Source organism: Ursus americanus, chromosome 10, assembly GCF_024610735.1.
Source record: "Ursus americanus isolate L20-20 chromosome 10, mUrsAme1.1.p, whole genome shotgun sequence".
NCBI classification, from domain to species: Eukaryota; Metazoa; Chordata; class Mammalia; order Carnivora; family Ursidae; genus Ursus; species Ursus americanus.
The window spans coordinates 49,960,745-49,988,183 of record NC_142136.1 but is presented as its reverse complement, the minus strand read 5'-3'; the positions used below and the strand labels follow the sequence as shown (position 1 = coordinate 49,988,183).

At 37.6% G+C, this 27,439-nt stretch overlaps 1 protein-coding gene across 3 annotated transcripts in view; it reads right to left on the bottom strand.

The window, feature by feature from the left end:
• WBP4 (WW domain binding protein 4) overlaps window positions 1-27,439 on the bottom strand; it is a 69,161-nt gene that overhangs the window by 40,909 nt on the left and 813 nt on the right. For all 3 annotated transcript variants that reach the window (XM_087865114.1, XM_087865112.1, XM_045811058.2), the window contains exons 2-9: window positions 26,548-26,620; window positions 24,163-24,225; window positions 23,950-24,073; window positions 20,483-20,650; window positions 15,920-15,966; window positions 15,370-15,445; window positions 13,331-13,524; window positions 5,399-5,562 (exon numbers count right to left, since the gene is read on the bottom strand). In XM_087865114.1, the coding sequence (XP_087721240.1) occupies window positions 5,399-5,562; window positions 13,331-13,524; window positions 15,370-15,445; window positions 15,920-15,966; window positions 20,483-20,650; window positions 23,950-24,010 (710 nt within the window). In that variant the 5' untranslated portion in view covers window positions 24,011-24,073; window positions 24,163-24,225; window positions 26,548-26,620. The remainder of the gene's footprint in view (window positions 1-5,398; window positions 5,563-13,330; window positions 13,525-15,369; window positions 15,446-15,919; window positions 15,967-20,482; window positions 20,651-23,949; window positions 24,074-24,162; window positions 24,226-26,547; window positions 26,621-27,439) is intronic.

The window sequence follows — 27,439 nt, the reverse complement described above, 5'->3', positions numbered from 1 at the left end:
CCAGAACTATATTCAGAGACCAAACTACTTTATTTTCATTAAGAAACAAAAACATCCCTTCCTCATGTCCTGTCACAGTCTAAGTGTTCCTCTGAAGAAAGAACAAAAAATAAAGGAACTTAAGAAAAGTCAGGGTAGGGGGCGCCTGGGTGGCACAGCGGTTAAGCGTCTGCCTTCGGCTCAGGGCGTGATCCCGGCATTATGGGATTGAGCCCCCCATTAGGCTCCTCCGCTATGAGCCTGCTTCTTCCTCTCCCACTCCCCATGCTTGTGTTCCCTCTCTCGCTGGCTGTCTCTATCTCTGTCGAATAAATAAATAAAATCTTAAAAAAAAAAAAAAAAGTCAGGGTAACAAAATTATGAAACTAAAGGTAAAAATAGATGAAGAGAAAATCCACTAATAAATGGAAGCATAATAAAACAGACACAATCAAGAGCTGATTCATTAAGTAAAAACAAATTTTAAAAAATCCTTTAGTGGAGACCCAAGCCTCCATCCCCCACAAAACGATCAATAATTAGAGAGCTATATGCGAAGAAAAACAGTTCTGGGAGAGCTCTGGAATCCTCTTAAGATATTTCAGCAACATAAAAAACCCTGAGAACTACAAAAGAGAAAGAAGACAACTTCATTTCATCTGCATCATCCCATCCACCAAGGTGGCATTGCTCAGAAACAAGAGGAAATTCCCAGTTATTCCCTTCACCAGGATAACAAGGATGGGGTGAGTGACCAGCTTATCTAGCTTTTGGGGCACTGCAAGAAGGTCCCATTTCAGTTTCACTTTATCTTGGCAAGCTGAGAGATGGCTACGAATAAGGAAGAAAGGCAGGATCTACCAAGAACAGCCATGCAGTGGGAGTGATTGTGGTTCACAATGACCTGCTTTACAAACTTAGAAGCTTTTGCCACTGAAGAAGGAACCAACAGACAGCACAACTACTCCAGACTTCCCATCGATTTCACCAGGTATTTTGCCCAACAGGTATTAGATTTCCCTGATGTCAACTGTCTGAATCCCTCCAGAGCCTGGCAGTTCTGGCCTCTGTGCAAATGCAAGATCTGTGGCTGATCCCCTACTGCTAATTCGTACACTCAGGGCTAGCTGTGCGTTTAAATGCCACCACCCTGACGCTCATTACCAGCCTCTACTGCAGCGTATACACTGGCGATGGGTGTAGATAATGCAGCACAGAACATCATGCTAACAGCTAGGACCCCTGCAGCTGGGGTCCAAATCTGGATCAGGCCACATCTTCTGTCACTGGCCTGATTGATCACGTTCATCTGTAGCTAGCTCCTCCAGCTGCATACGTGTATGCCCCTAGTCCAACCTCTGACACCAGCCTCCCCCCTGCAGTGTACCCTCATGAGAGGTGACTGTATAGCCACAGGAGAGTATCCTAACAGCCAAGCTCCCTGAAGCTACCAATGAAGCTGTAGGTGGCTCCAGCCCTTGCTGCTGGTCTGGACACCATCACTGTGTGTGCCTGCTACTACACAGGCAGCTGTGGCTGGCCCTTATAGCCACTGTGAAATACCCATAGTGTTCCAAAGAAGTACACAGTTGTTGGATCCTAATGCCCTGAGCCAAAGAGACGATATGCTTCCTGGACCCAGTGCTGCCACACGCCCGTGTTTGGTGCCCTGTACCACCAGACATGGAATCACAGCATGCTCTGTTGTTGCCCTACCCACAGATAAGTCAGTCCAGAAAGTCTTTTTAAGAAGTGATTCCTTTTTCAGGTGTGCAGACCCCTATAGAAGGCTACAGGGATTACCAAGAATTAGGAAAAATGTCTCCTCCAAAGAAATATAGTAAACCTTCAGTAACTGGCCGAAGAAATCAAGAACTAAGAAGTGCCCAACAAAGAATTCAAAATAATTGTTCTACAGATGCTCTGACAGCCACAAGAGAAGACAGATATGCAACTTAATGTATAAGGAAAACAAAAGAAGAAAATGAGAAGTTCAACAAAGAGATAGAAAACAAAAAGGAACCAAAAAGGTTTTGGTGCTAAAGAATACAATGACTAAACTGAAGGAATTCAACAGAGAGGGAGCTTAACAACAGAGTAGACCAAACAGAAGAAAGAATATGACAGCTTGAAGACAGATATTGGAAATTAGTTAATCAGAAGAGAAAAAAAGGTGAAAAGAATGAAGAAGCCAGCCTGTGGAGCTTCTAGGACACCAACAACAAAAATAGTGTACACATCATTATAGTCTCAGAAAGAAAAGGGAGGGAGAAAGGAGTGGAAAGCTTATTTAAAGAAATAATGGCTGGAGGACTTCTGGGAAGATGGTGGAGTGGGACAATCCTAAGCTCACCTTGTCCCATGCATACAACTGGATAATACCCACATCAGTGTAAATAACCCAGAAAACGACCCCAAGACTGGCAGAACAGACTCTCCACAGTTAAATGTAGAGAAGAGTCCACATCTAAGAGGGTAGGGAGGGTGGAGATGCAGTCAGAGCCACAAGACTGTAGAAAGGAGGGATGCCGTGGGCATGGAGAAGGGAGAGAGACAGACACTCATTCCAGGCATGGGAACCTGCACTAGGAAGATGAATCCCTGTAGCACTTTGCTTTGAAAACCAGAGGGGCCTAATTTTGCAAGTTCTTACTTTTGACTATTGACAATTTACAGAAGAGTAAATACAAAATACTGATAAATATATGAAGAAAATCATACCAGTAAATCAAAGAAAACTAAAATAAGATACTTTTTTGCTGAATTAGAAAATATTTAATTATATGCAACTGATGAATCACTAAATTCTACCTTTGAAACTGATACACTGTTAATTAAATTGAATTTAAATTAAAAATTAAAAAAATATTTAAAAGCTCAGGAGTAATGAATGCTGAGAAGGTCCAATGGGACAGAAACTTTCAGAAACTGCTGATGGAGTATAGATTGGTATGCTCTTTTTGGAAAGTAATTGGGCACTGTGTATCAAGATTTTCAACTTGTTCATAACCATTAAATAGGTATTCCATTTCTAGAAACAGTCAGAAATGTGTACAGTGATATATTACTAGTCAAAATGTTATAAAATCCAAAAGTGCAGAAATAACCTAACTCCCCAACAGAAAAGGAATGGCTGAGTAAAATCACAGTACATCTAATAGAATATTATATAACAATTAAAAAATAACATTTACAATATTTTTAAAAAGTACAAAAATATTAATATAATGCTAAATAGGGAAAAAGATAAAAACTGGGGCAAATACTTAAAAATGTTACTATTATCTCTTGGTAACTGAGTTATTCTTATCCTTTTGTTCAATTCCAAAAATTTTCTATAATAAAAATATATTGGTTATTTTTACGGGGAACCTTTTAAAAATTAGGTTTATCTACTTAGGAAGTCAAACATAATCCATCACATGTGAAACTGGCTGACGAGGTTAAAATTTAACAAGAATGGTTTTACAGTATATTTATCACATGGAAAACATAATTTTAGAAATCTTAGCTTTAAGTATAGGAGATATTGGTATAGTAGGGCCATTTTCCTACTGTAAGTCACTTAAAAAATCACTTAGGGGCTGAAGTAATGCAGCCTATTATTTCTGCAATTTCAGTATACGTAGTCAGTATGGCTTATCACGGTGCCTGGCAGTATTCTGCATTAAATGCATTTTATCTAGTATTACATTAATACAACCTAAACTATCATAATAATGCTAACATTCTGACAGCAGTTTTAATCTATACTATGGTATGTTATCCCTGGAGAATTAATTCTTATTAGAACAGCATACAGATCTTCCCTCAATTATGATGGGGTTATGTCCCAATAAACCCACCATAAATTGAAAATACTGTTAAGTTGAAAATGCATTTAGTACACCTAACCTACTTAACATCATAGCTTAGCCTACCTTAATAAGCTGAGAACACGTATATTAGGCTAAGTTGGGCAAAATCATCTAATACAAAGCCTATTTTATATAAAGTATTGAATATCTCATGTAATTTATTAAATACTGACAGTGAAAAGCAGAGTGGTTTGAAATATACTGGCTGTTTACCCTCATGGTCACATGGCTGCCTGGGAGTGTATGAGAGAGAACCGTACAGCAGTGTATTGCTAGGCAGGGGAAAAAGATCAAAATTCAAAATCTGAAGTACAGTTTCTACTGAATGCATATCGCTTTTGCACCATCTTAATGTCAAAAAATCCCATGTCACACCACTACAGGTTGGGGACTGTCAGTATAAAGCTGGCCAAAACCCGCATTATTCTATCTTACGAAAAAATATGATCTTTTCATTAAAGTACAGTTTTAATAATAAATAATTTCACTGTAAAAGTATCCACAGAGTAGTCATCTTACATTACCAATTCAAAGCATTAATGTTTTTGGAGAAAAACTGCTAACTCATGTACTTTTTTTTTCCACCTGAAGATTATTTAAACATTTAAGAAACACTAATTTGTGGAGCTAGGCGTGACTTCTTCCTTTTATTGTGTAAATGCTCCTAAGACAATAACTAATTTAAACATGTAAGCTAATAATATAAATCAGGTAACATCCCTACCATGATCTTGTTTAATTGATAAAACTGTTCTGTTTCTTGAATACTGGCTTTATTTTATTTATTTTTTTAAAGAGTCTATTTATTTATGAGAAAGAGAGGGCAGGAGGGGAAGGAGGGGGAGAGGGACAGGGGGGCAGAGAAGCAGACTCCCTGCTAAGCAGGGAGCTGGTCGTAGAGCTTGGGGCTTGATCCCAGGACCCTGGGATCATGACCTGAGCTGAAGGCAGATGGTGAACCAGGCACCCTTGAATACTGGCTTTAGAACTTCAGTGAAGTGTCGTAAACCATTTTTAAGACGGTAACAAAATAGAAGCTTTTTTTTTTTGTCTTTAGACATACCTTATGAAGCCTTTACTGAATATGCAGATATTTGTTTGTCCAACAGAATAATGATGGTGAGTGTGAGAATGCACATGTGTACATGGTGTGAATTAGTGTGTGAATGTGTGGTCAAAAGAAATATTATATTTGGTTAGGAATTAAAAAGATCATTAGAGGTTGCACTAAGTAATGTACAGAATTGCTGAATCACTCTATTATACACCTGAAACAAATATAACACTGTATGTTAACTATACTGGAATTTAAATAAATAAATAGCATCTCTCCTACAAAAAAAACCCCTCATTAACTTACTTTTTTCAAATAACCACTAGTTTACAGTCTCAAATATTTAAAAATACTTAATTAGAAGAGAGAAAACCACTCTAGAATTAAAAGAAACAAGACACACCTTTAATGAGCACCTTAGCCTTGAAATTAGTTACTGCAATGTATGCAAGTACTAAACAGAAAATATAATTTGTAGTAACAGGGAGATTAAGTTTCAGGTACTTACTGAGACTCAACTTGTTGTTTAATTTCTTGCCATTCTCCATATGGGTTTGATTTTTTATGAGCTTTGGACTTTTCTTCATTTGGACCTGATGAATTTTGCTCTTGGATACTTTTTTCTTTCTGCATTTCTGGTTCAGTTCCTTTATCACTGTTTTTGTTTTTCTCCTGAAATGTCAAAGTCAAGAAATAACATACTTCAAGCAAAACTAGAGGGACACAATTTCTTTAACATAATCTTACTGATTTATAAATAATAATATATTAACTCACATAATTTTAATTTGCACATAACAAGAAATATACATAAAAGAATTTTAATTCTTGATTAGGTTTTTAATGTCAAATGTTAAGATACCACAGGCCAAGGCTGGTTTTTAAAATAATCTGATTCTATTAAAATTCTATGATTTTTAAAAAATTTCATTTATTTATTTGACAGGGGGTGAGGGAGCACACAAGCAGGGGGAGCAGCAGGCAGAGGGAGAGGAAGAAGCAGGCTTCTAGCTAAGCAAGGAGCCCAATGCGGAACTCTATCCTAGGACCCTGGGATCATGGCCTGAGCCAAAGGCAGACGCTTAAATGACTGAGCCACCCAGATGCCCCAATGTTCTCCAGTAAAGACATACACTAGCCTTTTTTTATCCTCTCTTCTCCTCTTTTCTGCTTTCTCTCCTTACTTATATATCCAATAGTGATCTCCCCTTATACTGTGCCTTTTCTGAATTTAATGCCATGTCATTAGACCCTACTACACTATCTACTTAAAGAACTCCCTCAATCTATCAGTCTTTTTTTTTTTTTTAAAGATTTTATTTATTTATTTGACAAAGAGAGAGACAGCCAGCGAGAGAGGGAACACAAGCAGGGGGAGTAGGAGAGGAAGAAGCAGGCTTCCAGCGGAGCAGCCTGATGTGGGGCTCGATCCCAGAACGCTGGGATCTCGCCCTGAGCCGAAGGCAGATATTCAACAACTGAGCCACCCAGGCGCCTCTCAATCTATCAGTCTTAACTGAAATCTGTCTTCATATTGAGGTGATTGCCAAAGCCTCAATGGAATATATAACTGGTAACTATGTGAAATGAGAAAAACACACACCCTTGATGTAGAAGCAGGTCCCATGGGAGCCCTTGGCTAGGGCTACTATTTTTATGGCACCCCTTTATCTGGGAAAACAAGGCTCTATGATCCCGTTAAGCAAATGGACCATACACTAGATTTCAGTCTCTGCAAAATGCACAACCATGGGTGGCAGTCCTAGGGCACTGTTCTGTCTCTGATTCTTTGAATGGATATTAACTCATTCCCTCATGCTGTTCCATCATAAAACCAGGAGGCAGTATCTACTTTCTGTTAGCATTCTGGACTATTTCCAGGCTGTGACTTTTTTAAAAAAGATTTTTATTGAGATCATAATGTATGCTTTGATTCTAATGCACTGTAATAAATGCCTTCTCCTCTGAGGTTCATACCACCGTCTATACGGTTCTCTCCCGTGCTTCCTTACACAATAATGACTTTTGGCCACTACTCCATATTCACTGTTGACTTTAACCATGTTCTTTCTATTCAAACTCATCATCCTGGACCTTAAAACTTCCCTAACCTGTTCTGTGAGCTTCACAATCAATGACTTTTGCCTTCAACTGTATTTCAGCTACTTAATGTTATTTATTTTCCCTCATATATAGCACATACATAGTATTCAAATATTAAATCCTTACATCAATGTACCTTTTAATTTGAACTATGTCATCACTCAAAAATGCCCTACCTGTGAAATTTAGAACTCCAAAAGCACCCCCACCTTTAGCCACAGTAAGTTATTCTTCTGGCTTGCTGGCTTCCTTACTTCTAATATACCTCCTGTCCAACCTTGTTACCATCTCTAATGCCTTAACATCTCCTTGTGTTTGAGTTTATTGACCTCATCTAGATTTTACATCATTACAGAGCATCACATCCACAGGGAATAATTTTTTATTTTGATCTTTTTAAATCAATGTAAGTGTACTCTTTAATTCCCATAACCTATTTCACCCATCCCCCACCCATCTTCCCTTTGGTAACCTTCAGGTTGTTCTCTACGGTTAAAGGTTTATTTCTTGGACCATCTTTCCCTCTCTTTTTCCAGTTTGCTCGTATGTTTAGTTTCTTAAATTCCACACGAGTGAGATCATATGGTATTTATTTTTGTCTGGCTTATTTCACTTAGCATTATACTCTCTAGCTCCATCCATGTCATTGCAAATGGCAAGATTTCATTCCTTTTTTATGGCTGAATAATATTCCACTGTATATACATACACCACATAATTATTCATCTATCAGTCAGCATTTGAGCTGCTTCCATAGTTTGGCTGTTGTAAATGCTGCAATAAACATAGAGCTACATGTATCCCTCTTAGTGTTTTTGTATTTTGGGGGTAAATACCCAGCAGTACTGGATCCTAGGGCAGTTCTATTTTTAACTTTGTGAGGAACCTCCACACTGTTTTCCACAGTGGCTACACCAGTTTGTATTCCCACCAACAGTGCACAAGAGGGTTCCTTATTCTCCACTTCCTTGCCAACACCTGTTGTTTCTTGTTTTAGAGTTTAGCCACTCTGACAGGTGTGAGGTGATGACTTCCTGTAGTTTTGATTTGCATTTCCCTGATGATCAGTGATGTTGAGCACAAATTTTACATCCTTCATTAAAGAGCTCCACATCCACACAGAATCATTTTATTAACATTTTTTTTGCTAGCACCCTTAAATATCTTTGTCCTTATTTGTCTCTTGTGTGGGAGCTAAAAACCTCCAACATGGATCTATCCAATCACTGGTCTATCAAGTGTTACGGGGAAAAAAAAATTACACAATCAGACTTCAGGTTATATTATAAAGCTATAATAATAAAAACAGTACAATACTGGCACAAAAATAGACACACAGATCCACTGAACAGAACAGAAAACCCAGAAATGAACCCACAATTTTATGGTCAATTAATCTTTGACAAAGCAGGAAAGAATATACAACAGGAAAAAGACCATCCTCAATGATGGTATTGGGAAAACTGGTCAGGTACATGCAAAATAATGAAACTGGACCACTTTCTTATACCATACACACAAATAAATCCAAAATGGATTAAAGACCTAAATGTGAGATCTGAAACCATAAATCCTAGAAGAAAGTACAGGTAGTAAGGTCTCTAACATTGGCTGTAGCAACATTGTTCTAGATATGTCTCCTGAGGGAAGGGAAATAAAAGCAAAAATAAACTATCGGGACTACATCAAAATAAAAAGCTTCTGCACAGCAAAGGAAAACAAAACTAAAAGGCAACCTATTGAATGGGAGAAGAGATTTTGCAAATGACATAGTCAATAAAGGGTTAGTATCTAAAATATATAAAGAACATATACAAACCAACATCCACGCAACAAAGAATCCAATTAAAAATGGGCAGAAGACATGAACGGACATTCCTCCAAAGACATACAGATGGCCAACAGACACATGAAAAGATGCTCAGCATCACTGATCATCAGGGAAATGCAAATCAAAACTACAGGAAATAATGTTTATTGCAGCATTATTTACAATAGCCAAACTATGGAAGCAGCCCAAGTGCTCATCAATAGATGAATAAAGATGTGGTATATGTATATACAATGGATTATTATTTTTTAATATTCTTTTTTATTATGTTATGTTAGTCACCATACAGTATATCCTTAGTTTTTGATGTAATGTTCCATGACTCATTCATTAGTTGTGTATAACACCCAGTGCACCATGCAATACGTCCCTCCTTAATACCCATCACCGGCCTATCCCAATCCCCCACCCCCCTCCCCTCTGAAGCCTTCAGTTTGTTTCCCAGAGTCCATAGTCTCTTGTGGTTTATTCCCCCTTCTGTTTACCCCCCCTTCATTCTTCCCTTCCTTCTCCTATCAATCTCTCTATTTCTTATTTTCCATAAATGAGTGAAACCATATGATAATATACAATGGATTATTATTCGGCCGTAAAAGAAGGAATGAAAGCTTGCTATCTGCAATAATATGGATGGAGCTAGAGTACAATATTAAGTGAAATAAGTCAAAGATAGGTACCATATGACGTCACTTGTGTGGAATTTGAGAAACAAAACAAGCAAAGGGAAAAAAAAAAAGAGAGAGGGGGGAGAGAAACCAAGAAACAGACCCTTAACAATAGAGAACGAACTGATGGTTACCAGAGGGGAGGTGGGTAGAGGAATGGGGGAAATAGGTGATGGGGAATAAGGAATGCCTGTGTTGTGATAAGCACTAGGTGGTGTATGGAACTGCTGAGTCACTACACCATACACCTGAAACTAAAACTACACTGTACATTAAGTGTACTGGAATTAAAAAAAAAATTACACAACCATACAAACTGGGAAGACTTCAAAATTTATGATACTCAGTGTCAGCAGAGAATTAAACACTGAGTAGTAATGTGTCTCCAGGTATTTCTTCCTCTAGTCCTCAGTGGTTATTAAAAAGAAATATTTAGGGGCGCCTGGGTGGTGCAGTCGTTAAGTGTCTGCCTTTGGCTCAGGGCGTGATCCCAGAGTTCTGGAATCGAGCCCCACATCAGGCTCCTCCACTGGGAGCCTGCTTCTTCCTCTCCCACTCTCCCTGCTTGTGTTCCGTCTCTCGCTGTCTCTCTCTGTGTCAAATAAATAAATAAGGGGCGCCTGGGTGGCACAGCTGTTAAGCATCTGCCTTCGGCTCAGGGCGTGATCCTGGCGTTCTGGGATCGAGCCCCACATCAGGCTTCTCTGCTAGGAGCCTGCTTCTTCCTCTACCACTCCCCCTGCTTGTGTTCCCTCTCTCTCTGGCTGTCTCTCTCTGTTAAATAAAAATCTTTTAAAAAATAAAATAAAATTAAAAAATAAAATCTTTAAAAAAAAAAGAAAAAAAGAAAAGGAAATATTCAGCTACATACGGCTGAGTAAATAATGGTGTATTCATACCACAGAAAACTATACATTATTTTGGTGGATGAAGACTTACTGACGTCTTTGTGACAGATTAAATTTCAAAACAATTAAGACCTTATTATAGTATGACTCCATGTTTTATTTTATTTATTTTTTAAAGATTTTATTTATTCGACAGAGATAGAGACAGCCAGTGAGAGAGGGAACACAAGCAGGGGGAGTGGGAGAGGAAGAAGCAGGCTCATAGCGGAGGAGCCTGATGGGGGACTCGATCCCATAACGCCGGGATCACGCCCTGAGCCGAAGGCAGACGCTTAACTGCTGTGCCACCCAGGCGCCCCTGTTTTATTTTATTTTAAAGATTTTATTTAAGAGTGAGAGAGAGCATGTGCATGAGTGGGGGGTTGGAACAGAGGGAGAGGGAGGAGCAGGCTCTCCCTGCCAAGCAGGACGTCTGATGCAGGGCTCGATCCCAAAACCCTGGGATCATGACCTGAGCAGAAGGCAGATGCCCAACCAACTGAGCCACCCAGGTGCCCCCAGTATGACTCCATATTTTAAAATAATGTATGCGAGTCTGAATAAAAAAAAATTATAGACCAAGAAAACACCAAGATGTTACAGTGCTTTCTCTGGGAAGTAGCAGGGATATAGGTAGTCTGTCTTTGTTTATCTGTATTTTGTAATATTTTATTTGTTTGAAATTAATAGTATTGAGATGGGGGTGTGTGCATGGCTTAGTTAGTGGAGCATGTGACTCTTGATCTCTTGGTTATGAGCTCGAGTCCCATGACGGGTGTACTTACAAAAAAAAAGAAGATATTACTTAAAAATAAAATCTCAAAAAAATAAAACAGCAACAACAAAGAAATATAAACATCATGAGATGGCTACTATAAGGGCTTTGCTGCTGTTCCTCTACAAACTGGATACATCCCTTGGCCTAAGCTCCACCAAGAATTATGGGGTGATTAGAAAAATTCTAGGAAATGACAAGATCCTAGATGTGGCCTGTAAGTACCCTCTCTCCGGCATCCTTGAATTTCCCTCACTACTTAGGCCAGTAATGTTATCCACATTATCCATTATCCACAGGCCATAGATCAATGCTATGTGTCTTTTTTGCTTTGCCACCTGGGCTCCTGAGTGTTCCTGGAAAGATCACAAAGCAGGACTAGCAATACTATAGAAATGTCTAATTTTACTTTTCTTTTTTTTTTTTTTTAAAGATTTTATTTATTTATGTGACAGAGAGACAGCCAGCGAGAGAGGGAACACAGCAGGGGAGTGAGAGAGGAAGAAGCAGGCTCCCAGCGGAGGAGCCCGATGTGGGACTCGATCCCGGAACACCGGGATCACGCCCTGAGCCGAAGGCAGACGCTTTAACGACTGCGCTACCCAGGCGCCCCCTAATTTTACTTTTCTGACATGGCTGGGGATTCAGCAGCAACCTGTCAATCCTTTACTTGGTTCATTTCCTCTCCCACACCAGCTCAGTGACTGTTTCAATTCATTAATGTTGTCAAGCTACTCAAAGCTCCTCACTCTCAGCAAGCAATCTTGATTTTTTTTTTAAAAGATTTTATTTATTTCTTTGAGAGAGAGAGAGAGTGAGCACAAACGGGAGGAGAGGACAGAAGCAGACTCCCTGCCAAGCGGGGAGCCCGATGTGGGGCTTGATCCCAGGACCCCAAGATCATGACCTGAGCAAGAGTCAGAGGCTTAACAGACTGAGCCACTCAGGCACCCCTTGATTTCTTTATAAATGAGTAAATTGAGGCTAAAAAGGTATGATTCTTTCAACTTCCTCCCTGATACCAACTCATCCATGCTCCTACCTTCTTACAAAAAAGGAAAACCTTACCTTCTTACTGAAAATGAGTTTATTCCTTGTTCAAGACCAACCTATCCACCTTGTTGGTATTCCCATTCTACCTTCTTTGGAGTCCCTCTTAATGAAAACATCACTATCACAAATCTCTCATGATTAAGAGTCAATGCGCAGCCATCACCCTAACAACCAATTTCTAGTTTTTGTTTCATATCCAAACCACATATACACCATGAACAACTTTTCAATTCCTCTATAACTGGAGTCCTTCCGTCCTTCCTTCCTCCTTCTTTCTCTCCCTCCCTCCCTTCGATTTATTTATTCATTTGAGAGAGACAGAGACAGTGAGCGAGAGCACAAGCAGCAGGGAGGGGGAGAGGGAGAAGCAGATTCCCTGCTGAGGAGGGAGCCTGACATGGGGGTTGATCCCAGGACCCCAGGATCATGACCTGAAGGCAGACGCTTAACTGAGCCACCCAGGCACCCCTTTATTTATTTTTTAAAGTTTTTGTTCAAATTCCAGTTAGTTAACATACAGTCTAATATTAGTTTCAGATGTACAATATAATCTGAGTTCTGCCACCTCAAACCCTGGTGAAACTACTAGATGGGCTTCAAGAACTTCTTTACTGTAAAATTCAATGGACATTTTTCTTGTTCTAGACCTAATTATTCCTTGACGCTCTCTATTCTTTTGGCTTTTTGGACCTTAAGTTCTTCTGCTTCTCTGCATTACCTTTTTAGCCACTCTTTTCGTTATGGGCTCCTCTTTCCCTGCCTGTCACTTTAATGTTAAATGTTGCCCAAAGTCATTTTCCCAGGTTATCTCACCCATTTTGAGATTTAAATTACTACCAGTATGCTGATGATACTCAAATTAGTACCTCTAGCCTAGATATAGATACTCAGACTTGTACGTTCATACAGCTCTCTAGATGTTACAGAGGTATCTCAAACTTAAGAGGTCTAAAAATGAACTCACTGCCTTGCCACCAGGTAGATACTCGTAAGTGGTATAACCATTTATCCATTTGCTAAAAATCTATGTCTTGGCTTTATTTCTATCTTCATGAGAAAACTGAGTAAGTCTGTCGAGCTTTCTATAAATTGGTAAAGTTCTATAAAGAGTAAATCAAGAACCTACCTTAAACTTTATTTTTGGCTTTGGTGTTTCTGTAGAGGCCTCTCCTTTTTCTGTTTCCTTTTCCCCATCAGAATCACTATGAGAATCTGATGATTTAGACTCTTCTAGGGTATCAAGTGACTTTTCATTGACCTTACTAGAAAGCAGATCGCCAGAGTGTGGAATGAAATCATCAGGTTTTTCCCATCTGGATTCTATTCAAAACATTTTAATAGTCATGTTACCTATTCTATTCAGAAGTAATTCCCAATATAATACTCCCTGTCACTTACAAATGTGTTATTTTTTTAACTTTTTTCATAATATACTACTAACATCACTGCATCTATCTTACACTATCACTCGATCAAGAAGATAATAAATAAGAGTTCCCAAAGCTCTTGCCCTTTTATCTTTTGAGAGCTGATTTCAATCTGGATTCCAGATGCATAAACTACAGCCCCTATGGAAAGAGACGTAAGAATTGGGCAATACCTTCTAAGGACTGTCACACTTTATCTGACACCAGTATCAGGAAACACATGCTAATGAGCACACATCAGATTTCCTAGAATTTATTTATCATGAAGATTTTCTGGGATCCTCACAGAGTGAAATCATACTGTGAAGACCTGAATGAATATAATTTGTCATTTTTATACTAGGAAAAAAATAATCTCCATTGAACTCTACTGCCATCCAGTGGTTTACTGGGCTTTTAGTTAAATGAAAGCATTTCTAATTATCTTGCAGTTAGTCTCTATTTTTAGTGTACTAAAAGGGAAAGGGATCCTAAGATTTACTGTCCAACTGAGACAGTTTTAAGAGTGAAAGGGGCTGTATCAATAATTACACTTGTCTACATATAAACTGAAACTGTTTGAGGGCAAATCAATTTGTATAGCCTCTTATTAAAAGAGGGTGCTTTCCAGGGCACCTGGCTGGCTCAGTCAATGGAGCATTCGACTCTTGATCTCAGGGTTTGAGCCCCACACTGGGTGTAGAGATTACTTAAAATCTTTAAAAAAAAATAAGGTGCTTTCCAACATAAAAAACATTATTTCCTTATCTATATTTCACATGAGTAACAAAAAAAAAAAACTTTCAGGAAATAATTTAAGCACCTACTACGTATCAGGTACTGTTCTGGGCACTTTATAGATACCTGACCTTTATGACCCTAGAGTATACATGATCATCTCAATTTTACTTAAGAGCAACTACAGGTTCAGTGACTTGCCCACAATTAGATAGCTGGTAATGGAAGAAGCTATGCATTGAGCTCAGATCCAACTCTCCACCTAGATTATGACTATATTATTTCATCTTTAGAAAGATTCAGTACCTCAATTTTACTGAGCTAAAACCATTACTATTGTTGTATCTACTTGGAGGCTAATAGGGCCTTTTCCTCCTAAGAGATTTAATGTTTTGTGTTTGGATAGTAGAAATTTAATAAATAAATAAAGCCTCTCAAAGTTATGCTGATACTACACACATTCTGGTAAATTTAATTGTAGGAGAAACTACAATTACTTGCTGACCCATTTTATAAAATTAAGTTAGAAAAAAATGTTAACTTGAAAAACTTAGATAGTAATTAGGAAACAATAGTTATGTATGTTTTATAAATATTTACATATAACTGAAACATTAAATTAGTAAAAGTGAAAATTTGACAATCTCAGCCACTGCTAAAATAACTTCGGTTTTGTTTTCTTAGAAGGAAAAGGCAAGTTGAATTAGGTGATTTCTAAGGTACCTTTCAAGGTAATGATTATATTTCTATAATAAACTAAAAACCAATAATAGGAATAAAGTAAAAATTATTTTTAAAATTTGTGAATGGAGTATCAATTTAGAATAATGAGCAGCACAGTATATTATACATGAAAATCTTCCTGCTTTTCCACTGTATTGTTTTTAAATTACAGAAGTAATACATGCTATGGAATATGTTGATCACTATACTAAAATTCCCAAGTTCCCTTCATCAGCAGGCTAATAATCAGTTCCAGGTACAATTTTATATAGTTAGGATAATCAAAGGTAGTACTTACCTCCTGTTTCTATATTATAGTAGTAGGTATAACCATCTTCACTAACTCCTTCTACCCAAACAGTCTTCCCTGCTGTCTAATGGGAGGAAAAAACCAGCATGAACTGAAGATAATGATGTAGTTACACTATATTAAATAACTAAGGCAGAGAATCAGCTACCTTCCCTTTCCTCTTAATACCCGGGAGTTAGAGGAGCAGTACTGATTATGGCCAGGAAGCTGGGTTTGAACACAAATCATGAACTAACTTTCACAGAGAGAAATGTCGCACCTCTGAAAGATAGGAACAATTCCTTGCAGATGGACAGGGCCATGTGAATGACAACTGACTACAAATCAACTGATAATATTTGCTCTGCATGGAGTTTTTAGGTAGATATCACTTTTTCACCTCCACCCAACCTTCTCACAAAAGAATTATAGGAAGAAAGGAACAAAGTGTGTGTAGGGGGGCTTCTTTGGAAGTAAGTTTGCTTAACAGAACTCTTTTACCAAAACCCCAGAAACCAATCAGTTTAAAGCAAAGACGCTATCAATGTGCTTCAGTTACCTTTTTTAAGTTTCCTTGAAATCCTTCTGGTCTCTCCCACTGGGACGCTTAAAGCAAAATATACTGCATTAATAAAATTTTTTCACTTAAGATAAACTTCTAAAAAATTTAATTTGGCAAAAATTTACAAGACATTCAATGTGTACAAAACACTACAGGCCTATAGTTAAACATATAACTGAAAAATAAAAAGAAATAATATACATCCCGGTAGTATTGTACAGAACACATGTGAAGAAGGAAGAACAGAATGAAGGATTAGAAGTAACTGGGACTTTCACAAGAATTATTAGACTCAGGGCTTTTCTTAAAGACTTCACGGAATTCAGGCTTAACGGGATTTTGTTGTTGTTGTTTTGTTTATTTAAAGATTTATTTATTTGAGAGAGATAGGGAGAGAGCATGCAAGCAAGCGTGTGTGCCCCTGTGCATATGGGAGGCGGGGCAGAGGGTGAGAACCCTAAGTAGACTTCCTGGGGACCATGGAGTCCGACGTGGGGCTTGATCCCACAACCCATGAGATGACAACCTGAGCCAAAACCAAGAGTTGGATGCTCAAATGACTGAGCCACCCAGGTGCCCCCAGGCTTGAAAAGTTTTTAAAAGTTTACTATTATATTTTTTTTTACTAATCTCTACACCCAACACAGGGCTCAAACTCATGACCCCAAAATTAAGAGTCATGTGCTTTTCCAACTGAGCCAGCCAGGTGCCCCAGGCTTGGTAAGTTTTGAAGGAATGAGATGGCTTTTTGACATCCTGGGGAGGGGAGTGTGAGAAATAGAATGAATGACTTAAGAGGAGCAAGATGAAAGATGCAGGAATTAAAAACAAAAACAGCTGACCCTTGAACAACATGGGTTTGAACTGTGCAGGTCCACTTATAAGCAGATTTTTTTCAATAAATATACTGGAAATTTTTTGAGAGATTTGTGACAGTTTAAAAAAATTCACAGAATTCAGAGAAGAAAAATTAAGAAAAAGGTATTACTATAAAAATACAGTATGTAATATGTGTAACACACAAAATGTGTGTGTCAACTGTTTATGTCATCTGCAAGGCTTCCAGTCAACAGTATGTTATTAGTAGTTAAGTTTTTGGGGAGTCAAAAGTTATAAAATACCATATGATCCAGTAATTCCACCATGGGCATATACGCAAAGAAAATGAAAACACCAATTTGAAAAGATAAATGCACCCACCCCTATGTTTATTGCAGCAATATTTATATAATATAATAATGTCTACTATTATATGTAGACAGGATACAGAAGCTACCCAAGTGCTCACTGATAGATGAGTGGATAAAAATGTGAGATACACATCTCTTTCTCTCTCTCTCTCTCTCTCTCTCTCTCACACACACACACACACACACAATTACTCAGCCATAAAAAAAAAAATCTTGCCATTTCTGACAGCATGGATGAACCTAGAGGATATTATACTAAGTGATATAGATCAAACAGAGAAAGACAAATACCATATGATTTCACTTACATGTATAGTCTAAAAAAACAAAACAAATAAAACCAGACTCTTAAATATTGAGAATTGATGTTTGCCAGAAGGGAGGTGGATGGGGGGATAGGTGAAATAGGTGAAGGGGATGACCAGGTTCAAACTTCTAGTTATAAAATAAATAAGCCATGGAGATGAAGAAAAGGACAGCAGAGGGAATACAGTCAATAAAACTGCAATAGTGGTGTATGGGGACTACACTTGTGGTGAGCATGGGTTAATGGGCAGAATTGTCAAATCACTGTGTTGTATACCTGAAACTAATATAACACTGTAAGGCAACTATACTTTAAAAAAAAAATTATAAGCAGATTTTCAACCACATGAGGTAGGGAGGGGTCGGCGCCCCTAACACCTGTGTTGTTCAAGGGTTTTGCCGAGAGCAAGAATATACACAGTAGAATGGCGAACAAGGGAAGCAAGCAAAGGGAATTAGAAGGGAGAACACATAATAGTTTTTTAAAAATCTTTTTAAAAAAAGATTTTATTTACTTATTTATTTTAGAAAGAGGGAGGAAGGGGCGCCTAGGTGGTTCAGCTGGTTAAGTGTCTGCCTTTGGCTCAGGTCATGGTCTCAGGGTCCTGGGATCAAGCCCTGCATTGGGCTCCCTGCTCAGCAGGGAGTCTCCTCCTCCCTCTGCCTGCTGCTTCCCCCTGGCTTGTGTTCTAAAATCTTAAAAAAAAAAAAAAAAAAAAAGAGGGAGACAGAGAGAGCACTTTGGGGGGGGGGTGAGGGGAAGCAGAGGGAGAAGGAGAGAAAGAGAGAGAATCTTAAGCAGACTCCACCCTGAGCCAGGAGCCTGAGGTGGGGCTCGATCCCACAACCCTGAGATCATGAGATGAGCTGAAATCAAGACTCGGATGCTTAACCAACTGAGCCACCCAGGAGCCCGATTAATAAATAGTTTTTATATAATTTGAGAAAGACTTATGATCCTTAGTATACAATCATTTGTGGTTCACTGCTGAACTATCTAGCATGCACTTCTCTTAAGGCTCAGTGCAAATTGTGATTATTACTATTTCTATGTAGTTCAAAACTGTGATTCTAAAAATCATAGTAATTATAATAATTACAGCCCAAGGTTTTTTTCATGATTAACTCTGATCTCATTTCCTACCCTTCTCATCATTCTTAATTTTTTTTCCTGGATTTTCTTCTTTCCTTTCCTTCGGTATATGTACTACCCACCCTTCATACTTCTTGTTCTCTTTCTCCTTGTGATCTCAAATACTCCTAAAAGTTAAGATATTATCTACATTTCTAGACTCAATTTATTTTCCTAATTCCAGACTCTAATCAGCTACTGAAAACTACCACATGAATGTTCTAGAGGTACTTCAACCTCAACATTACCAAAAACTGAATTTATTATTGTCCCACTTTAACTTACTCTATTTCTGTATTCCATACCTCAGTAAATGGCACGATCATTCTCCTAGCCCTCCATGACATAGCCCCAATCTATTTTTCCAGCCTTTTTCTTCTGCTATGACATCTTCAGAGAACTGTGTATTCTACCTCAATCAGATGACTATTCCCCAAACTTTCAAACTTTTTAAAGCTTCATATTGTTCCACCTGTTTGGAATGCTTGCTTCACCACCATAACAATCTACTACAATCTTTTTCAATCAAAATGTCTATAAAGTGTCTATACCATGCCAGGCACTGTTTGGTGCTAGGGATACAAATGGTGAATAAGAAGACATCATTCCTGATGCTCTCCTCTTAATTTATAGATCAGTTCAAAAGTAATTTCTGCGATAATCTCTCAGATCCACACAATCACAATTAATCCCTCATCATTCGGAGTTCCTACACAATTTTACATCTCTATTATATTATAGCACTTTAAAACTCCTCCTTGTATCATGCTTATTTCTAACCTTAAATTTTATATTTCTGGAGAGTAAGATGCTACATAAATGTATTTACTTATCTCAGAATTTATATGAAAAAAATCCCTAATACATTTAGTTTTAAAGGAAAACAAAAAGATGTTTTTGATATTCCCAGTGGAAAACACCATTGTGTATTTTATTAGAAAGTGATATCCAAAACATGAATAGGAGGGGAGGGGGGTTCTTTACTACAAGACAGCCACACAAAAAAGAAAATGGTTCTGGTTCCCAGTCTGCTTTTGGATAGAAAATCTCTCCCACAGAATATTTTAAGAACCTCTGCAATTTGTAAAGTAGATCTGAAATATCTTATTTCCAGGGAAAATGCTTTATTTCCATGTAGTTCATACTTTTAAAAGATTTTATTGAGAAAATATAAAGCTTTAACTTATTTGTAAGGAGCCCATTCTTTTTTAAAAAAAGATTATTTATTTGAGAGAAAGAGAGATGGAGCGAGAGAGAGCACAAGCGGGGAGGCAGGGGTGAGGGAGACAGAGGGAGAGGGAGAAGCAGACTACCCGCTGAGCGGGGAGCAAGATGTGGGATTCCTTGGAACTTGATCCCAGGATCCTGAGATCATGACCTGAGCTGAAGGCAGATGCTTAACTGACTGAGCCACCCAGATGCCCTGTAAGGAACCCATTCTTTTTTTTTAAATGATTTTTTATTATATTATGTTAGTCACCATACAGTACATCCCCGGTTTCCGATGTAAGGCTCGATGATTCATTAGTTGTGTATAACACCCAGTGCACCATGCAATATGTGCCCTCCTTACTACCCATCACCGGTCTATCCCATTCCCCCACCCCCCTCCCCTCTGAGGTCCTCAGTTTGTTTCTCATAGTCCATAGTCTCTCATGTTTCATTCCCCCTTCTGATTACCCCCACTTTCTTTATCCCTTTCTTCCCCTACCGATCATCCTAGTTCTTATGAGGAACCCATTCTTAAGGCTTTAACTATGATGTTGAGTCACTGTAAGAAGGGTACCTTTTTAAAGGGCACATGACTTTTTTACCATTGTGGCAAAGATGTTAAGTTACAGTCTTCCATTGCTTAAATGTTCCAATATTAACTAAAACAAAATATAAACGGTCAGTTATCATTCTTACTAGTTCTATGCCTAAATGACTTACCTCCTGTGATAAGATCATAATAGTAATGGTAACCCTCAGAGGTTATGCCTTCTACCCATCTACCCTTTGAAGGGTCTTTTTTCTTTTTCTTCTTTTCCTTCTGCTGATTTGATGCAGAGGTGGGTGGGATACTGCTTGTTACTGGTGATATGCTTGGCTCTGAAATTTCTGGAGAAAAAGATATAAGAAAGGTGAAGTACCATTGCAGCTTGCTTTTCTTTTTTTTCTGGTATAAAACACTAATAATGTTATTCCAATCACAAGCGTGACAAGAAGATTCTTTTGGAACTTGACAAATTATAATAAAGCTCATTTGTAAAACTAAATATGCACAAATACCCAGAATTAGAAAACAGGAGTGATAAGGGGAATCTAGTTCTACCAGATGTTAAAACTTACTCTAAAACAACTGGTACCAAAAAAAAAAAAAGTAAAACTGATCCAGGAATAGGCAAACATATGAATGAAACAGAACAAAGAGTAAACAGACCCAAATGCAGATTCCTGGTGCTTATTAGAAAAAAGAGATAATGTAACAAATGATGTTGGATTAACTGGTTAATTATTTGGAAAAGAGTAAAGCTATTCCCCACTCTGTGGCCCCTCCCATGTTTGAACATCAATATAAACTTCAGATCAAAGATATATGTGGAAAAAACCACAAAGTAAAATAATGGTAAACTTAACTACATACAAATCCAAATATTCTGTATAGCAAAAATAAAAACAAAAAAATAAGACAATATAATGCTATGTTAATCATAATAGAATTTTTTAAAAACTAAAAAAAAAAAAGACAAATAATAAATATTTACAACAAATATGGCTCATGGTTAATGTTCATAACAAAGATTCCTTACAAATAAATCCAACGCTCTAACAGAAGATGGACAAAAAGTACAAAGACAAGACAGTGTGGTATTAGCTATCAATATATAAAATAATAATTCACACTTTGATTCTGCAATCTCATCTCGAGACTAAACTTATGAAAATAAATGTGAAAAAACACGCCTGCATAAGGGTGTTCACTGAAGCATTCGTTCTAACAATGAAAACTCTAAACAACCTAAATGTTAGTCTGGAAGAGATAGTTAAATAAGTTATGGCACTTTTATGGAATTTTGTTATGGCACTTTATACCCTTTAATAAACGATTACAAGTGGTCACTATAATAAGCAGTTTATGCCATTGTGTTATTTAGTTTTTGTGAAAATCGGAGGCTGTATAGCTAGCAAGTGGCAATTCTGGTGGATTCCAAAGTCTGTGCTCCTAACCACTCTGTAGCCACTAAACATGATGTATATCCTTAATTATTTAAAAGAAAGGAAGTATTTGACATTTATTGAGGGAAAAAATAAAACCAGTTCCAAATAGACTATAATGTGGAGTATAACTTAAAAAAGAAAATTCTAAAGATGTCTGGGATAATCTTAAAAGCAGTGAGTTTGTTTTTTTTTTTTAAAGATTTTATTTATAAAACAGAGATAGAGACAGCCAGCGAGGAGGGAACACAAGCAGGGGGAGTGGGAGAGGAAGAAGCAGGCTCATAGCAGAGGAGCCTGACGTGGGGCTCGATCCCATAACGCCGGGATCACGCCCTGAGCCGAAGGCAGACGCTTAACCGCTGTGCCACCCAGGCGCCCCAAAAGCAGTGAGTTTTTAAAAGTCCTTTCTTTGTACTGCATTACTGTACTTTAAGGGGAATGTATATCCTATTTAAGAAAACAAGGCTATTAAGAATAATTTAATAGGAAAAAATCTTATTTAAATACATTTAAATACAAAATGCTAAGACTGATTTGCTCATAGGGTAGCATATCCAAACCTCCCAATCCATATAATTGAAGAGATGAATTTTCAATGACTCCTCTTTAATTCTGCAGGAACACCTATATCCTTTTTATCCTTTAAGCATACAGCTTTATCCTCATGGAAATACAGCCCCCACCCCTTCCTTTTAACTAACAATGTCCAGGATAATGTTTTTAAAGTCTGGTTACAACTGTCCTTATTTGATGAGGGCAATACCAATTAACTTACTATTCTGCTTAAAAACTTAATGGAAAGAAGTTTTTAGAGAGTAAAGAATATCATTCCATGTTGACTATCCCAACCATTACGCAAGATCAACAACCGGGACTGCTATATACCTGGTTTAAGGACAATGGATTTATCATGGAAGAAATGCTGACAGAAAAGTTTCCGAGTTAAAGCCTAAGTTAATCAACAAGATAGATATATTCTACTTAAATAAATGCCTTGTATCTGGAACAGAGTTATCTTCAAACCCCCAAATTATTTACCTTCTTGCTGGTGACAATGTGGAAAAAAAGGGAATCTTTATATACAACTGGTGTATGTAAACTGGTCCAACCACTATGGAGAACACAGGAGGTTCCTCAAAAAATTGAAAATAGATCTACCGTATGACCCAGCAGTTTCACTTACTCATTGGAAATATAAGCAGGATTTTAAAGAGATATATGTACCCTCATACCTACTGCAGCATTACTCATAAGAGCCAAGATATGTAAACAACCTTAATGCCCATCAAACAAAAGGATGGATAAAAAAGATGTAGTACATATACATAATGGGATACTATTCAGCCATGAGACAGGAGGATATCTTGCCATTTGCAACAACATCGATGGAACCTGAGCACATTATGATAAGTGAGGTAAGTTAAAGAGAAGACAAGCATATATGTGGAATCTAAAAGAGTCAAACTCATAAAACCAGAAAGTAAAATTGTTGTTTCCAGGGGACAGGGGATTGGGGAGTTAAGGCTGATACTGTTTAAGGTTATAAACTTGAGTAGTACATAAGCCATAGAGATTGAATGCACACACAGTATAATGAACATAGACAACAATACTGTAATAGGTAATGTGATTAATATTGCTACAGTAGCAATCCTATTACAATATATAAGTGCATCAAAGTAACACCTGCATAAACTTTTTTTTTGCATAAACCATGTTTTATGTCAAATTTATCCAATTAAAAAAATTATCTACCTTCTAGTGGTAAATTCAGTAATTTGTTCATAAAAGGCTAATTCACTGTAACTCAACCATATAAACAAACGTAAGTCATAGTTTTGAGCATATGGATAAAGCAAACTGTGGTTATAATGCAAGGTCTATTTTTTAATGAATAGCTCCTTTTAGCCAAATAACTAAAAAACTCAACTGTGCCCAAAATGAACACTGACCTAAGACAGAATTAAGACTAGCTAACCACCAAGGCAGTATGGTTATGAATGGAGGTGTTAAAAAATGAAGCTTCCAAAGTAAAACAAAAGTGCATGAGCAAAGTCCCACAGTCTAAATACAGCTATGATGCATAGGAAAAGCACTAAGAGTATACTCTGAGTGTATAACCTCTTTATGGAAACAATAAAAGCTCACTGAGCATGACCTCTGATGTTAGTTTTAAAACATGCTGGCTGCTTTTATACCTGACTCTAAGCCAAGCCTTTTCAAATCCTCTTGGTATGCTTTCAGGGCAGCTGCCTCCATTGCGGCAAACTCCTTTGATGCCTTTTCTTCTTCCTTTGCCTTATCCAGGCTTTTCTGTTTAATCTATGTAAGACACATATAAAATTGAAAGCCAGGTAAAGGACTGATACTAACATAGAAAAACTGGCAAAGAAAGAAAGAAACTAAATTACCTCACTGATCCTCTTTGCCACATTCTCCTTATGATTCTTTCCTCTTTCGTGAAATTCAACACTCTTGAAAATTAATAAGAGAAAATACAAAGGAAAGTTACATCAACATAATGTTCATAGTAAAGTAATAGTAAATATGGGAATAAATATAACAAGACTGAAATTAAAATGATTGACAGAAAAATAATTTTAATGCAAATTGGTCCTTTTTATCAAATGTGAGGGAACTGAACCATGTTATTTATTATTATATCCTCTGACTAGGTTTCCTTTGGTACTTAAAATAGACTATGATGACCATATCAATAGAGAAAAATACAAGGTACCCATGATGACTAATCTAGTGAATATGATTGTAACCAGGACTCAAAGAAGACATGAGGCCAAAAGGAGAGTGGAAAAAAAAACTAACCAAGAAACACCTCTCAACATAAAATGTCAAAACCAGTAAGTCTCTAAAATTTGTACTGCTCTAGAAACACAGAGAATAAACAATATTAGAACTTATTCCTCTAAATTGAGAGAAAAGTAGACAGTAAGGAATTCCTTCTAAATTATAAACAAATACCTTTATACACTGTGGTAATGGTACGAAATGTACAACTCCTAGGGAGGACAAATTGGCACTATCTACCAAAATTTGGCTGCTGGAATAGAGAACAAAGCTCCCTACATACTGATGTGGAGAGAGCTCCAGGACATTTAAAAAACAAACACCAAACTATGGTGAAGGATAGTGTGTATGGTATCCTACGTTTTACATATGTTGGAATAAAAACCTCTGTGTGCATATAGAAACAATGGAAGAATGGACAAGAAAATGAAAAACAGTGGTAACCTACAAAGAATGATGGTGACTGGATGGGACAAAGGAATGAGTAAATGTTATTATTACTTATTTAAAACAGTCAGGAATGCTCCCTAAATTACAAATGTCTGGTTGTATGCAATAAGAAATCTCTGATAAACCTTGCAAAATAAATTTTGTTAATCAAATCTTAGCTAAACTATCCTAAAGTACTACCATGAATTCCTCTTTAAAGTGAGACATTGTAAAACAAAGGTTCACCTGCTATTTTTCATATACAATGGGTTTCCTTTTTTTTTTTTTTTTTTTTTTAAGATTTTATTTGACAGAGAGAGAGAGACAGCTAGCGAGAGAGGGAACACAAGCAGGGGGAGTGGGAGAGGAAGAAGCAGGATCCCAGCGGAACAGGGAGCCTGATGCAGGGCTCAATCCCAGGACTCCGGGACCACGCTTTGGGCTGAAGGCAGACGCTTAACGACTGAGCCACCCAGGCGCCCCTACATCAGGTTTCCTAAACCTATACCACACAAAGAATATTAAAGGCCCATTAGAAAACAAAATAATTTTGTTTCTAATTCAACGTTAAGTCAATGTATATTAAAAATCCAAGGAAAAGAAAGATTATCCTAGGAGAGATTATTTACTCTTCATGACTCCTAAAATTCATTGAACTGTTTGGGTACCTCAAGAGAAGAGAAACTACCAGTGATTTCTATAGATTTCAAAATTTGTGGCATTTATGTGTAAGGATGGCCTAAGTTAAACAAGATAGTTGAGAGCTTTAGCAACTATCCAAAAGACCAAAAACCAAAACAAAACCCTGGAGAAAAATATCCCCAAACTCCTTGTAGATGGTAGTAAATAAATGTCTACCAAAGAAGTGTAACATTGTTAAAAACAAGGCTACTGTTCTGTGGTGCATGAAACTATCAAGTAAAAAGGACAGGAATATGTACTTAGAAGATACCCCTGTGTTTATGTACTATGTATATATTATTATGACATGCACACAAAGGGGAAAAAAATCAGTGATGCTTTTATGTCTTAAAAAAGCTTAATCTAGATTAAGAGATACAGTAATAAGGTGCTTAATAGAACTGCTATTTTCATATTCCATGAAAGAGATAATGATGTTCTTTAAAATTTAACCATTTATAGCTATAAAGCTCTGCAAATATACTTAATTATTTCTGGAGTAGAAAAGATGCAATAAACTACAATAATGTTCCTTTTTACATATTAAGGGCTTTTGCCCTTTTAGTTTTCTTTTTATATGGTAGTATTAAGCAGCATCATAATGTGGATAAACATGGATGAGATGACCCACTCACAAGTCCATTTTCTGAATGTGACTGAAGGACCACAGAGAAATAATTTGGCTTAATATACAATCAAATTTAAGCTGATGAAAAGGAAGAAGGCTCACGGCTTTCCTACAAGAAATGAAAAGACAATCTTTCAATGTTTTGAAAAATCAAGAGCAATGTGTATGAAGGTGCTTCATAAATACTGAGTTTAGATCAAAAAGAAACACAGGAATACAATATTATTAAACTCTAATAGTGGAATTATCATACAGGCCTATTGTCCGCTATCCAACACTTGCAGTAATCACAGAATTTCTTTGGTTGCGACTTCCAGTAGTCTGCCCTGAAAAAGGGAAAAACAAGTCTAAGCTTATTTATAATTAAAAAGGTAAAACTGTGCATGTTTTTACATCTTCTTAGAGTTTGAAATGTAAGTCCCTGCAACTGAATCTCGTCTTGTTACACACATTATCTTGTTTTAGTATATATCTCACTGCAGTAGTTAGCTGAAATTGTTGCCACTAGAAAAGAAAAAGTGTGCACCGGATTTAAAACTTCCTTTAATAAAACTGCTTAAAAAAATTTTCCCCCTCATTTGCCACTGTCATCAGTGTGAAGAAATAAGAAACATCTTGGAAAAAATTTATCTTCTCTATGACTTTTTGGTATTTTGGGAGGTTGCTGTAATGGAGGCCTGAAAAAACCTAAAGTTTGTTTTAAATCAAGTTATTTCCACCAAAAGAGCAAAGAACAAGACTCCTTCAGTGGGAGACTATCAGTTAATACAATTTGTTCTTGAGCCTCAGGGCAAGAGAGAGTTGGAAAAGCCAAGGGCCCTCTAAGCCTACAAGACTCAGCGGGCGGAAAAAGTCGCTACGCTAACCAGGACTGGCCGTTTATACCAGTCGAAGAAGGCGGCGGTGGCCGGAGTCCAACCCCCAAGTTTCACAATACCCCAGGGTTCAAGCGCTACAGAAACGGATAGGGTGCTTGCGACCCCCAACTGTGCAAGTGAGGGAGCAACCCGGTCGCTTCGCGGGCAGCAGTCCAACCTCAACTGGCCGCCAACCTCCCTCCCGAAGCCCGAGCTTCAGGCCCCCAGGGCGCTCGGCAGGGTAGCATTTCCAAGCGCCCAGAGAACCGGCCCTGCCGGTCTGGTGCC